At 46.9% G+C, this 14,096-nt stretch overlaps 1 protein-coding gene across 1 annotated transcript in view; it reads right to left on the reverse strand.

Annotated features, from left to right (window-relative positions):
• The window catches only part of TPGS2 (tubulin polyglutamylase complex subunit 2), a 41,525-nt gene that overhangs the window by 16,510 nt on the left and 10,919 nt on the right, over nucleotides 1-14,096 (reverse strand). Inside the window, exons 4-5 of the mRNA XM_040336053.1 lie at nucleotides 9,166-9,253; nucleotides 2,593-2,724 (exon numbers count right to left, since the gene is read on the reverse strand). Coding sequence (XP_040191987.1) covers nucleotides 2,593-2,724; nucleotides 9,166-9,253 — 220 coding nt within the window. The remainder of the gene's footprint in view (nucleotides 1-2,592; nucleotides 2,725-9,165; nucleotides 9,254-14,096) is intronic.

Genomic DNA, 14,096 nt, shown 5'->3' on the forward strand with positions numbered 1-14,096 from the left:
GTGTGAATGGGGCCTAAGGGTGCATATTTACGCTGGCCACTAGGTGGCGCTTCCGGCGTTTTCGGCGTAGAATATGCAAATGACCTAGATAGGCCAATTCACAAACGTACGTGCGCCCGGCGGAATTTTTTTACGTCGCTTGCGTAAGGCTTTTCCGGCGTAACGTTGCTCCTGCTTCTATGAGGCGTACGCAATGTTAAGTATGGACGTCGTTCCCGCGTCAAATTTTGAATTTTTTACGTCGTTTGCGCAAGTCGTTCGCGAATAGGGCTGGACGTAATTTACGTTCACGTCGAAACCAATACGTCCTTGCGGCGTACTTTGGAGCAATGCACACTGAGATATGTACACGGACGGCGCATGCGCCGTTCGTAAAAAACGTCAATCACGTCGGGTCAACACCAATTTACATAAAACACGCCCCCTCATCCTCATTTGAATTAGGCGCGCTTATGCCGGCCCCATTTACGCTACGCCGCCGTAACTTAGGAGGCAAGTGCTTTGTGAATACAGCACTTGCCTCACTTACTTACGGCGGCGTAGCGTAAATACGATACGCTACGCCGCCGTAACAATGCGTGATTCTACCTGAATCTAGCCCATAGCATCTACAAAATAGGGGATAGTTTTACGACATTTTTATTAATATATTTTTTTTTTTACTAGTAATGGCGGCAATCAGCAATTTTTATCGTGACTGCGACATTATGACGGCCACTTGACACATTTTTGGGACTATTTGTCATTTTTACAGCGATCAGTGCTATAAAAATGCACTGATTACTGTGAAAATGACACTGGCAGTGAAGGGGTTAACCACTAGGTGGCGCTGAATGGAGTTAAAGCGGTTGTATACCCTCTTGTGAAACATGCACCTACAGGTAAGCCTTGCAATATCTCCTTGACCTACATGGTAAAGGAGATATTTGCAAAAACACAGGCGCCGATGTCTCCGATTAGAGGAAGCTGTGATCAGTGTCCTGTCACTAGGAAGACTGGAAAAATGGTCTTTTACATCAGCATTTCCCCCTTCTTCCTCACCGTGACACGATCGCAGGTATGGCGGCGGACATAGAGTCCACGGGATCCGCGGTCGGAGTCACAGAGCTCTCGGCGGGCACGCACGCGCTTCCACAATGTTGCTTCTTAAAGGGGACGTATATATACACGTCCTTGTGCCTGCCCGTGCCATTCTGCCAACATATATTTGCGTGCGGCAGTCGGCATGTGGCTAAAATATTCCGAATAGGAATAAAGCTGGGTACAGAGTTTTTTTCCTTAAACCAGCGGGTTGAAAAAACAAACAAACAACTTCTGTATTATAAAAGATCAACTGGAACATGCAGTAATATGACTGTACATACAGTACTGCAGGGCTCAAAATTTCAAGTCCTGAGCTACTAGCCAGGCCTTAAGGCGTCCTTGCCACCAGTTGCCCCGCCCAACCCCTACCATGTCCCGCCCCATAATCCCGCCCCTAGACACGCAGTCATAAATTATCTCATGAAATTACACTTAAATGTTTTATGCAGAATTAATATATAAACATAAAATAAATATTAAAGCGGGAGTTCACCCATTTATAAAATGTTTCCCCTTTTCCCCTTAGCTTCCTGCTCGTTCGGTCTAGGGGAATCGGCTAGTTGTATTAAAATATGAGCCGTACTTACCCGTTTACGAGCTGCATCTTCTCCGCCGCTTCCGGGTATGGGTCTTCGGGAGCGGGCGTTCCTTCTTGATTGACAGTCTTCCGAGAGGCTTCCGACGGTCGCATCCATCGCGTCACGATTTTCCGAAAGAAGCCGAACGTCGGTGCGGCTCTATACTGCGCCTGCGCACCGACGTTCGGCTTCTTTCGGAAAATTGTGACGCGATGGATGCGACCGTCGGAAGCCTCTCGGAAGGCTGTCAATCAAGAAGGAACGCCCATTCCCGCAGCCCATACCCGGAAGCGGCGGAGAGGATGCATCTCGTAAACGGGTAAGTACTGCTCATATTTTAAAACAAATAGCCGATTCCCCTAGAGAAAACGAGCATCCATCTAAGGGGAAAAAGTGCCCTCTAAGGGTGAACCCCCGCTTTAACAACAACTTTATCCGTGCCCAAAAATGCAGCCTGTCCATGTCTACCAATGCAGCCACGTGCCCCCAGTGCAGCCACGTGTCCCCAGTGCAGCCAAATGTAGCCATATTGCAGCCAAATGTCGCCATATTGCAGCCAGTGTCGCCATATTGCAGCCAAATGTCACCATATTGCAGCCAGTGTCGCCGTTCCTCGCGCTTTGAACAACCAGGCGGCGGCGGTGACAGCAGCAGCAACGCGACTCTCCTCTCCTTGCTTGCCCCCCCCCTGCTCCCAGGCAGCCCACACTCACCAGCCCTCAAAATTTACTCGCAAAATGCGAGCAGGCGAGTGTAAATTTTGAGGGCTTTAGTACTGTATATTATAGGACACTACACACGGAGAGACACTTAAATAACTAGATGAAATGTCCTTTTTATATTCCAGCTTTTACCGAGATTATATTCAGATAATAAAAGCATAATACAGTTTTATTTATTATTATTTTTTATTTAATTTATTAATGTGTACCTTCCTCGTCCGAGCCGTCATCCAGGTCATCTAAAGTCGGTGCGTTAGGCAAGGAACAGGCAGAGGTCGATCTCAGCCGGGTCAGATTGGAAATGCTCTTAATGACCATAGAGCCCACCTGGATGGGACGGTCTGTAAGCAAAAAAGATCTCTTTATTCCAAATGTAAAAGTGGGCTCACCTAACCTGAGTGGGTTGTATCAGGTATTTACTGGCAGAAATAAAAAAAATGTACTATCCAAAGTTAATACAACAAGGGCAGGAGATTTAATAGATGGAAAGATGAAAAAATGACTGAAAATTCACTTTAACCACTTAAGGACCGCCTCCTGCAGATATACGTCGGCAGAATAGCACGGCTGAGCACAAGCACGTACCTGTATGTCCTCTTTAAGTGCCCAGCCGTGGGTCGCAGGCGCGCGCCTGCGACCCAAAAGGTGACCGCGGGACCCGATCGCCGCTGGAGTCCCGCGATTGATCCCCGGAGCTGAAGAACGAGGAGAGCTGTGTGTAAACACAGCTTCCCCGTTCTTCACTGTGGCGCCGTCATCGATCGTGTGATCCCTTATATAGGGAAACACGATCAATGATGTCACACCTACAGCCACACCCCCCCTACAGTTAGAAACACATATGAGGTCACACTTATCCCCTTCAGCGCCCCCTAGTGGTTAACTCCCAAACTGCAATTGTCATTTTCACAGTAATCAGTGCATTTTTATAGCATTTTTTGCTGTGAAAATGACAATGGTCCCAAAAATGTGTCAAAATTGTCCGAAGTGTCCGCCATAATGTCGATGATCGCCGCCATTAGTAGTAAAAAAAAATGTATTAATAAAAATGCAATAAAACTATCCCCTATTTTGTAAACACTATACATTTTGCGCAAACCAAATCGATAAACGCTTATTGCGATTTTTTTTTACCAAAAATATGTAGAAGAATACGTATCGGCCTAAACTGAGAAAAAAATATTTTTATATATTTTTGGGGGATATTTATTATAGCAAAAAATATTTAATTTTTTTCAAAATTGTCGCTCTATTTTTGTTTATAGCGCAAAAAATAAAAACCGCAGAGGTGATCAAATACCAAAAGAAAGCTCTATTTGTGGGAAAAAAAGGACGCCAATTTTGTTTGGGAGCCACATCGCACGACCGCGCAATTGTCAGTTAAAGCGACGCAGTGCCGAATCGCAAAAACTGGCAGGGTCCTTTACCTGCATTTTGGTCCGGGTCTTTCATGCTGCCCCGAAATTGGGGGCCCCCATGTTGGCACTGAGATGAAAAAATTACTGAAGTTTTCACTTTAAGGATTGTACTGTAACATACTGTGATAATAATAATTGATCAGTAGTCAGTGGGAAAAACGAGGTATAGAATTCTGTACTACCGTATGTACTCGAGCATAAGCCGACCCGAATATAAGCAAAAAAAAAAACTGGGAAAACGTATTGACTCCAGGGCTGTCTTAATGAGAGGGCACACCTGGGCATGGGGGCCCCTGCACTTTCCCCAAAACAGCTGGTACTTGAGCCCACGCTGCCTCGAAATTGGGGGCCCCCCCATGATGGCACTGAGAGCAATGGATACACAGGAAAGGCAGGCTGGCAGCTGTGCGCCTTGCTGTGCAGAACGATACCTATTATTTCACAGCCAGCAGGGAGGGGCAGGGCCAGAGTGCCAGTGATGCTCTGACCCCGCCCCGTGCAGCTTGTATGCTCGGGACTCGAAGGCTGCGGGGTAGGTGCTGGAGTGGGAGCTGCCGAGTCGGCAGCACTGAGAGCCCACCTGCGGAAGTAAAATTGTGGATGGTGTCATGGTGAGCCCAGCTATCCAGCACTGTTTGCGCCAAAAGGCTTGGAATGCTCGGAGGGATGCTTCCTCCTCCGCCCCTCCTTGATTGGGTTTTGTTAAGTGCAGAACTGGGGGTGGGCACAGAGCCAAAAGTTTACATCCGACTGTCATCCGATCTGATCCTCCAGACGGATGGGGAACGGATCCCCCATCTATCTGTTTTTGGCAGATAGGTTTGGAAGTCGGCGGGTGTCCGTTTATATCCGCTGCTCCATAGAGAGCAATGGATGGTCCGATGGGGTCCGCCTAAAAAAAAACGACAGGCGGGCCCGATCAGACCACCCGTGTAAAAGGCTTAACCACTTAAGGACCGCCCACTGTATATATACATCCACAGAATGGCACGGCTGGGCAGATGGACGTACATGCACGTCCTGTACATCTACCCAGCCGTGGGTCGCGGACCCGATCGCCGCTGGGGTCCCAAAAATGTGTCAAAATTGTGAGAAGTGTCCGCCATAATGTCGCAGTCACGAACAAAAACGCTGATCGTCGCCATTAGTAGTAAAAAAAAAAAAATGCAATAAAACTATCCCCTATTTTGTAAACACTATCAATTTTGCGCAAACCAACCGATAAACGCTTATTGCGATTTTACCAAAAATAGGTAGAAGAATACGTATCGGCCTAAACTGAGGAAAAAAACATTTTTTTTATATATATTTTTGGGGGATTTTTATTATAGCAAAAAGTAAAAAATATAGATTTTTTTTCAAAATTGTAGCTCTATTTTTGTTTTTAGCGCAAAAAATAAAAACCGCAGAGGTGATCAAATACCACCAAAAGAAAGCTCTATTTGTGGGGAAAAAAGGACGCCAATTTTGTTTGGGAGCCACGTTGCACGACCGCGCAATTGTCTGTTAAAGCGACGCAGTGCCGAATCGCAAAACCTAGCCTGGGCATTTAGCTGCATAAAGGTCTGGGGCTTAAGTGGTTAAAGTATAACTAAAGCCCAAACTTTTTTTTTTAGTTTTGGAGTTTTTAGAGTGAAGAGGGACTAGAACACCTAATAGGTTTTTATGGCTGCCTGTGTCCCCGAGATTCACACTCTCTATTTGTCCTGGTTTACCATCGAAAGTGAGGCTGGGTACACATATCAGCCACATGCGCCTCACAGCAGGAGCGGGTACATTCTGGTTTACCGATTCAGGTCCGATTTCACCCCGAAATTTGGGCTGAATTCGGACATGAAATGGACCAAAAGACGCACAGTGTTTTTGTGCAAAACTCACCGGACCTGCTGCAGAGATATGTGAATCAGCTCCATAGAGAGCCGGTCAAAATCTCCTGCTATTGCGAATTGGATGCTTCACAATGGTGTGAACCCAGCCTGAAAGTAAAAGAAAATTGCAAATTTTGGGTTGTCCCCAGAAAAGTAATAGAGGGAAAATCTACCAATTGGGACATTAGTTCCGGTGACCTGGGGGTTCCCAAGAAATTCCCTTATTTTGGAGGAATTTCCTATCACTTCCTGTTTTGTCTATGGGACAGGAAGTGAAGGAAAATCTCCCCAATGGGAGCCTAAAGTTCTACTTTAAAGCAGAACTAAAAGCACCATACTTTCCTCCTCTTGAATGGTCCAGATCCCTCGTCTGTGATATACATTTTTTCTCTGGGCGCCGAAGTTCAGGCATTTCCATTGGCTGGTGTGGGATAGCAGGGACCATACCTACGATGTAAGCTGAGCATGCACAGCTCAGTTTACATGCCGCAGAAGACTGCGACCGAGCAGGCAGGTAGGTGTGGTTTATGTCAGAAGAGAAACTGCATATTGCTTCTGTGACAATAGCCTGCCTGTTCGCAAGAAAATTCCACTTTAACCACTTAAGACCCGGACCAAAACGCAGGTTAACCACTTAAGCCCCGGACCTTTAGGCAGCTAAATGCCCAGGCCAGGTTTTGCGATTCGGCACTGCGTCGCTTTAACTGACAATTGCGCGGTCGTGCCACGTGGCTCCCAAACAAAATTGGCGTCCTTTTTTCCCCACAAATAGAGCTTTCTTTTGGTGGTATTTGATCACCTCTGTGGTTTCTATTTTTTGCGCTATAAACAAAAATAGAGCGACAAGTTAAAAAAAAAAAGCAATATTTTTAACTTTTATCTATAATAAATATCCCCCAAAAAATATATAAAAAAAAAAAACGTTTTCCTCAGTTTAGGCCGATACGTATTCTTCTACATATTTTAAGCGTTTTTTGGGGATATTTATTATAGCAAAAAGTAAAAAATGATGTGCCAGATTCAGAAACATTTTACACCGGCGTATCTATTGATACGCCGCGTAAGTTAAAAGATGCGCCGTCGTATCTATGCCCTATATTCAGGAACCTAGATACGCCTGAAATATGGCTTCAGCCGACCGACGTAAGTTGCCGTACGCCGTCGTATCTTGGGTGCATATTTACGCTGGCCGCAAGGGGCGCTTCCGTATATTTACGCGTAGAATATATGTAAATGAGCCTAGATACGCCGATTCACGGACGTACTTGCGCCCGCTACGCCGTTTACGTAAGGCTTACATCCGGCGTAATGTTACCCCTGCTATATGAGGTGCAGCCAATGTTAAGGTATGGACGCCGGAACAAGCGTCAAATTTTACGTCGTTTACGTAAGTCGTACGTGAATAGGGCTGTGCGTAAGTTACGTTCACGTCATAGGCAGTGTTCGACATATCTTAGGCATTCTATCCGATGTGATTCTGCGCATGCGTACTAAGATACGTCCACGGACGGCACATGCGCCGTTCGTTCAGCCCCTCATTTGCATGGGGTCACGGCTCATTTTAATACAACACGCCCACCTCCTTCCAAATTGGAATTACGCGGGCTTACGCCGGCCCATTTACGCTACGCCGCCGTAACTTAGGGAGCAAGTGCTTTGTGAATACAGTACTTGCCTCTCTAAGTTACGTCGGCGTAGCGCATATGAGATGCACTACGCCCGAGTAAAGATGCGCTCAGGTACGTGAATCTGGCCCATTGTTTTTTTTTTTTCAAAATTGTCGCTCTATTTTTGTTTATAGCGCAAAAAATTAAAACCGCAGAGGTGATCAAATACCACCAAAAGAAAGCTCTCTTTGTGGGGAAAAAAGGACGTCAATTTTGTTTGGGAGCCACGTCGCACAGCCGCGCATTTGTCAGTTAAATCGACGCAGTGCCGGTCCTTTAGCTGCATAATGGTCCGGGGCTTAAGTGGTTAAAGTGGAAGTAAAGTACTCATTTAAACTGGTACCTACAAGGTAAGCCTATAATAAGACTTACCTGTAGATACAGGCCCAGATTTAAGAAGCAATTGCGCCCGTGTAACCATAAGTTACACGGCGCAATTGCTTACTTGCTCCGGTGTAACGAGTGCTCCTGATTCAGGAACCTCGTTACACCGACTGCAGCCTAAAATCTGCGCGACATAAGGCTCTTATGCCTCGCAGATTTTAGGCTGCATTCTTGCGTGTGCCGCTAGGGGGCGCTCCCATTGTGATCAGCGTGTAGTATGCAAATTGCATACTACCAACTGATTCACAAACTTGCGCGGGCCCCGCGCAAGCCAGGTACGGAGTTTCTGTACGGCAACTTTAGCGCAAGGCTGCCCTTTCTAATAGCAGGGGCAGCCAATGCTAAAGTATAGCCGCCGCTCCCGCGCTGTGAAATTTGAATTTCACAGCGTTTGCGTAAGTGATTAGTGAATGGCGCTGAACGCCATTTACGTTCACTTTGAAGCAAATGACGTCCTTGCGACGTCATTTGCCGCAATGCACGTCGGGAAAGTTTCCCGACGGAGCATGCGCTGTACGCTCGGCGCGGGAGCGCGCCTAATTTAAATGATTCCCGCCCCCGGCAGGATCATTTACATTGCGCGCGCTTACGCCGGGAAATTTTGCCGGCGAGCCCTCGCAATTCACGGAGCTACTGCTCCGTGAATCGAGGGCAGCGCAAAATATTTGCGTGGGCGCAGGGCAAAATCGTTGCCCTGTGCCCGCGCAAATATAGCGCAATTCTACCTGAATCTGGGCCACAGTGAACATCTCTTAAACTTGCACTGTTTAGAAGATATACACACGGGATAAAGCTGGTGACGTCACTGGGGCATGTGCTCTGAAGCATACCCGTACCTTTAGAGCTCTGTGCTGGGCTCCCGAGGACATGTGAAGGAGTGACATCATCGCTGCCCTGGCCATTCATACTGCTGGAGCCCACAAACCCTGGAAGGAAGACCGTGTGCCAATGGCAGAAGATTCAGAGGGAGGAACGCCGTTCCAGGTGAGTGAATGAGTGTAATCTGGATGTGCCCTGTGCTAGACACGGCAACAATGGAAAAAGAAGGGAAAGCTGCACACCAACAGAACGATCCACCGGGGATTTTACTGTTCCAACATGAGTCCCACATAACAGCCACCAAGACACGGGACCCAGGAGGTGACGGGTTTCACGCATTAGTGATTCTCCAAACCAGAAGAAGCACTAATATCAGTGTGAAACCCGTCACCTCCTGGGTCCCGTGTCTTGGTGGCTGTTATGTGGGACTCATGTTGGAACAATAAAATCCCGGTGGATCGTTCTGTTGGTGCCAATGGCACCGGGAGCTGGGACAGCACTGTGCTGGAGGGCTCCGTGTGCCGGTAAGCCTGTCATAATGTACTAGTATGCGGTGCCTATTAGGATACAGAGAGGAAGTGACAAGAGGGCAGCTGGAAAATAACCACATGAAAAAGTAAACTTACCATCCACTTTCACAGACCAGGTCATCAGGAAGCCATCTGTCATTAAATAAAAGTTCTTCAAATCTTCCGGTAATGTACATTTGTGTTTCTGTATGTTGCAAAAAAATTAAAACAGTTGTTAAAGTGGAACTATAGGGCTAGATTCAGGTAGGGCGACGTAAATTTGTGCGGGCGTAACGTATGTTATTTACGCTACGCCGCCGCAATTTAGAGAGGCAAGTGCAGTATTCACAAAGCACTTGCTCCGTAAGTTGCGGCGGCGTAGCATAAATCTGCCGGCGTAAGCGCGCCGAATTCAAATTGTCAAGAGGTGGGCGTGTTTTATGTAAATAAAACATGACCCCACGTAAATGACGTTTCTCACGAAAGGCGCATGCTCCTAATCACTTCGCAAATAGTCAATGCTTTCGACGTGAACGTAATTTACGCAAAGCCGTATTCGCGAACGACTTACGCAAACGACGCAAAATTCGACGCTGGCCCGACGTCCATACTTAACATTGGCTATGCCTGATATAGCAGGAGTAACGTTACGCCGGAAAAAGCCTTATGCAAACAAAGTAAAAAAATCCGCCGGGCGCACGTACGTTTCTGAATCTGCGTATCTAGCTCATTTGCATATTCTACGCTGAAATCTACGGAAGCGCCACCTAGCGGCCAGCGTAAATATGCAACTAAGATACGACGGCGTAAGAGACTTACGCCGCTCGTATCTTAGCCTAATTTAAGCGTATCTGGTTTCCAGAATTTACGACGGCGTAGATTCAGAGTTACGACGGAGTATCTACTGATACGCCAGCGTAACTGTCTCTGAATCTAGCCCATAGACTATATGCTCTTGTCAAACTATATTACCAAAAGTATTGGGACGCCTGCCTTTACACCCAGTCTTAGTCCGTATTGAGTTGGCCCGCCCTGTGTAGCTATAACAACTTCAGCTCTTCTGGGAAGGCCGTCCACAAGGTTTAGGAGTGTGTCTATGGGAAGGTTTCACCATTCTTCCAGAAGAGCATTTGTGAGGTCAGGCACTGATGTTGGATGAGAAGGCCTGGCTCACAGTCTCCGCTGTAATTAATTTTGACTTTAATAAAAAATAAAAAAAAACCTTTGACCACTTAAGCCCCGGACCTTTAGGCAGCTAAAGGCCCAGGCCAGGTTTTGCGATTCGGCACTGCGTCGCTTTAACTGACAATTGCGCGGTCGTGCGACATGGCTCCCAAACAAAATTGACGTCCTTTTTCCCCCACAAATAGAGCTTTCTTTTGGTGGTATTTGATCACCTCTGCGGTTTTAATTTTTTGCGCTATAAACAAAAATAGAGCGAAAATTTTGAAAAAAATTCAATATTTTTTACTTTTTGCTATAATAAATATCCCCCAAAAATATATAATTTTTTTTTCCTCAGTTTAGGCCGATACGTATTCTTCTACCTATTTTTGGTTAAAAAAAATCGCAATAAGCGTTTATCGATTGGTTTGCGCAAAATTTATAGCGTTTACAAAATAGGGGATAGTTTTATTGCATTTTTATTAATATATTTTTTTTTTTTTACTACTAATGGCGGCGATCAGCGATTTTTTTCGTGACTGCGACATTATGGCGGACACTTCGCACAATTTTGACACATTTTTGGGACCATTGTCATTTTCACAGCAAAAAATGCATTTAAATTGCATTGTTTATTGTGAAAATGACAGTTGCAGTTTGGGAGTTAACCACAGGGGGCGCTGAGGGGGTTATGTTTCACCTAGTGTGTGTTTACAACTGTAGGGGGGTGTGGCTGTAGGAGTGACGTCATCGCTTGTGTCTCCCTATAAAGGAAATGACACGATCGATGCAGCCGCCACAGTGAAGCACAGGGTTAACACGCGGCTCTCCCCGTTCTTCAGCTCCGGGGACCGATCGTGGGACTCCAGCGGCGATCAGGTCCGCGGGTCCCACGGTCCCGGAGCTGCGTGCCCCACGGCTGGTTAGATGTACAGGACGTGCTGGTACGTCCATCTGCCCAGCCGTGCCATTCTGTGGACGTATATATACAGTGGGCGGTCCTTAAGTGGTTAAGGCCGAGAGGTGGAGGGGTGTCAGACGTTGATCGGGTCCTCCAAGGGCATAGAGGACCATCTTGCCCTCACTTGACTTCCTGCCCAACCACCAATCGGACCGGATCGCTTCCAGGTCATAGTCTCTGCTCTAATTCATCCCAAAGGTGTTCTATCGAGTTGAGGTCAGGACTCTGTACAGGCCAGTCAAATTCCTCCCAAACTCGCTCATCCATGTCTTTATGGACCTTGCTTTGTGCATTGGTGCGAAGTCATGTTGGAACAGGAAGGGGCCGTCCCCCAAACTGTTCCTACAAAGTTGGGAGCATTACATTTTCCAAAATGTCTTGAAATGCTGACGCCTTCAAAGTTCCCTTCACTGGAAGTAAGGGGCCAAGCCCAAACCCTGAGCAACAACCCCACACCATAATCCCCCCTCCACCAAATGATTTGGACCAGGGCACAAAGCAAGGTCCATAAAGACATGGATGAGTGAGTTTGGGGTGGAGGAACTTGACTGGCCTGCACAGAGTCCTGACCTCAACCCGATAGAACACCTTTGGGATGAATTCGAGCGGAGACTGTGAGCCAGGCCTTCTCGTCCAACAAACGCGCTTCTGGAAGAATGGTCAAATATTCCCATAGACACACTCCTAAACCTCATGGACGCCCTTCCCAGAAGAGTTGAAAGGGATTGTAAACCCTCGTGTTTTTTCACCTTAATGCATGCTACGCATTAACCACTTAAGGACCGGACCAATATGCTGCTAAATGACCCAAGGGGTTTTTACAATTCGGCCCTGCGTCGCTTTAACAGACAATTGTCGTGCGACGTGGCTCCCAAACAAAATTGGCGTCCTTTTCTTCCCACAAGTAGAGCTTTCTTTTGGTGGTATTTGATCACCTCTGCGATTATTTTTTTTGCGCTATAAACAAAAATAGAGCGACATTTTTGAAAAAAAAACAATATTTTTTACTTTTTGTTATAAGAAAAATCAAATAAACTAAATTTTAGTCAAACATTTAGGCCAAAATGTATTCAGCCACATGTCTTTAGTAAAAAAAGTTGCAATAATAAAAAAAAAATAGCTACCTAACGGGAACAGCGACACTAATACAGCGATCAGAAAAATGATCGCTTAGTGACACACTGGCAATAGGGAGTGAAATGGTTAACTAGGGCGGTGATCAAGGGGTTAAAACTTTATTGGGGGGGGGGGGGTACGGGGGCTACCCTGGACCTAACACTAACTGTCACACTGACACTAAATGCAGTGATCAGTACATATATGATCACTGCATACTGTGACAGGGGGGGGTGATCGGGGGGGGGGGGGGTTAATGTGCCTGCGTGTCCTGGTGTCAGTGTAGTGTTGTGCATACTCACTGTGTGATGTGATCTCTCCTCAGCGGTGGTTGAAAATACCGCCGAGAGGAGAGATCACATCATTTCCCCCTTCCTGTGTTTACACAGGAGGAGGAAGTGACACAAACGGGGGAGCGCGTGGATTGGCTGAGAGCGATCCGGGGGGGGGGGGGGGGTTTGGGGCGGACAAAAACGAACAGCCACCCCCTCATCCCGGATCGCTCGGACAGCCACGGGGACCGCCGCATGTACCGGGGGGGGTCCCGAACGGACCCACGACCCACGTCTAGGCAGGGACGTACAGGTACGCCAATGTGCCTGTCCGTGCCATTCTGCTGACGTAAATGTACATGCGGCGGTCCTTAAGTGGTTAAGGTGAAAAAAAACATCTGGTAGTGACTGGCCCCTCAGCCCCCCGCTTTACTTACCTGAGCCCTGTATTTCCCTCGGCTGGGACGCACTGTCCCTCTCTCCACGGAGTCCCGGCACTTGATTGGATAGATTGATAGCAGCGCAGCCATTGGCTTCCGTTGCTGCCAATCAAATCCAATGACGTGAGCGCCGGGGGGCGGGGCCGCGTCCGGCATTCGTGTCTATGGATGCAAATGCTGGACTCGGGAGCGTGCCCGCAAGGTAACCCCCTCGGGAGAGCTCTTCTCCTAGGGGGGTTATCTGGTACGGGGGAGGAGCCACGAGAGCCGCCGAGGGACCTCAGAAGAGGAGGATAGGGGCCACTCTGTGCAAAACGAGCTGCACAGTGGAGGTAAGTATGATATGTTTGTTATTTAACCACTTAAGGACCGCCTAACGTCGATATACGTCGGCAGAATGGCACGGCTGGGCACAATCACGTACCTGTCCGAAGCTCCGTGACTGCGGGACCCGATCGCCGCTGGAGTCCGGGGAGAGCTGTGTGTAAACACTGTTGTGTAACCACTGTGGCGGCGTCATCGATCGTGTGTTCCCTAATATAGGGAAACACAATCAATGATGTCACACCTACAGCCACACCCCCTACAGTTAGAAACACACATGAGGTCACACTTAACCCCTTCAGCGCCCCCTTGTGGTTAACTCCCAAACTGCAATTGTAATTTTTCCAGTAATCAGTGCATTTTTAATGCATTTTTTGCTGTGAAAATGACAATGGTCCCAAAAATGTGTCCGATGTGTCCGCCATAATGTCGCAGTCACGAGAAAAAAAAAATCGCTGATCGCCGCCATTAGTAGTAAAATTTTTTTTTTTATAAAAATGCAATAAAGCTATTCCCTATTTTGTAAACACTATAAATTTTGCGCAAACAATCGATAAACGCTTATTGCGATTTTTTTATCAAAAATAGGTAGAAGAATACGTATCGGCCTAAACTGAGGAAAAAAACATTTTTTTTATATATTTTTGGGGGATATTTATTATAGCAACAAGTAAAAAATATTGATTTTTTTTCAAAATTGTCGCTCTATTTTTGTTCATAGCGCAAAAAATAAAAACCGCAGAGGTGATCAAATACCACCAAAAGAAAGCT

The sequence above is a fragment of the Rana temporaria genome, chromosome 1 (genome assembly GCF_905171775.1).
Source record: "Rana temporaria chromosome 1, aRanTem1.1, whole genome shotgun sequence".
NCBI classification, from domain to species: Eukaryota; Metazoa; Chordata; class Amphibia; order Anura; family Ranidae; genus Rana; species Rana temporaria.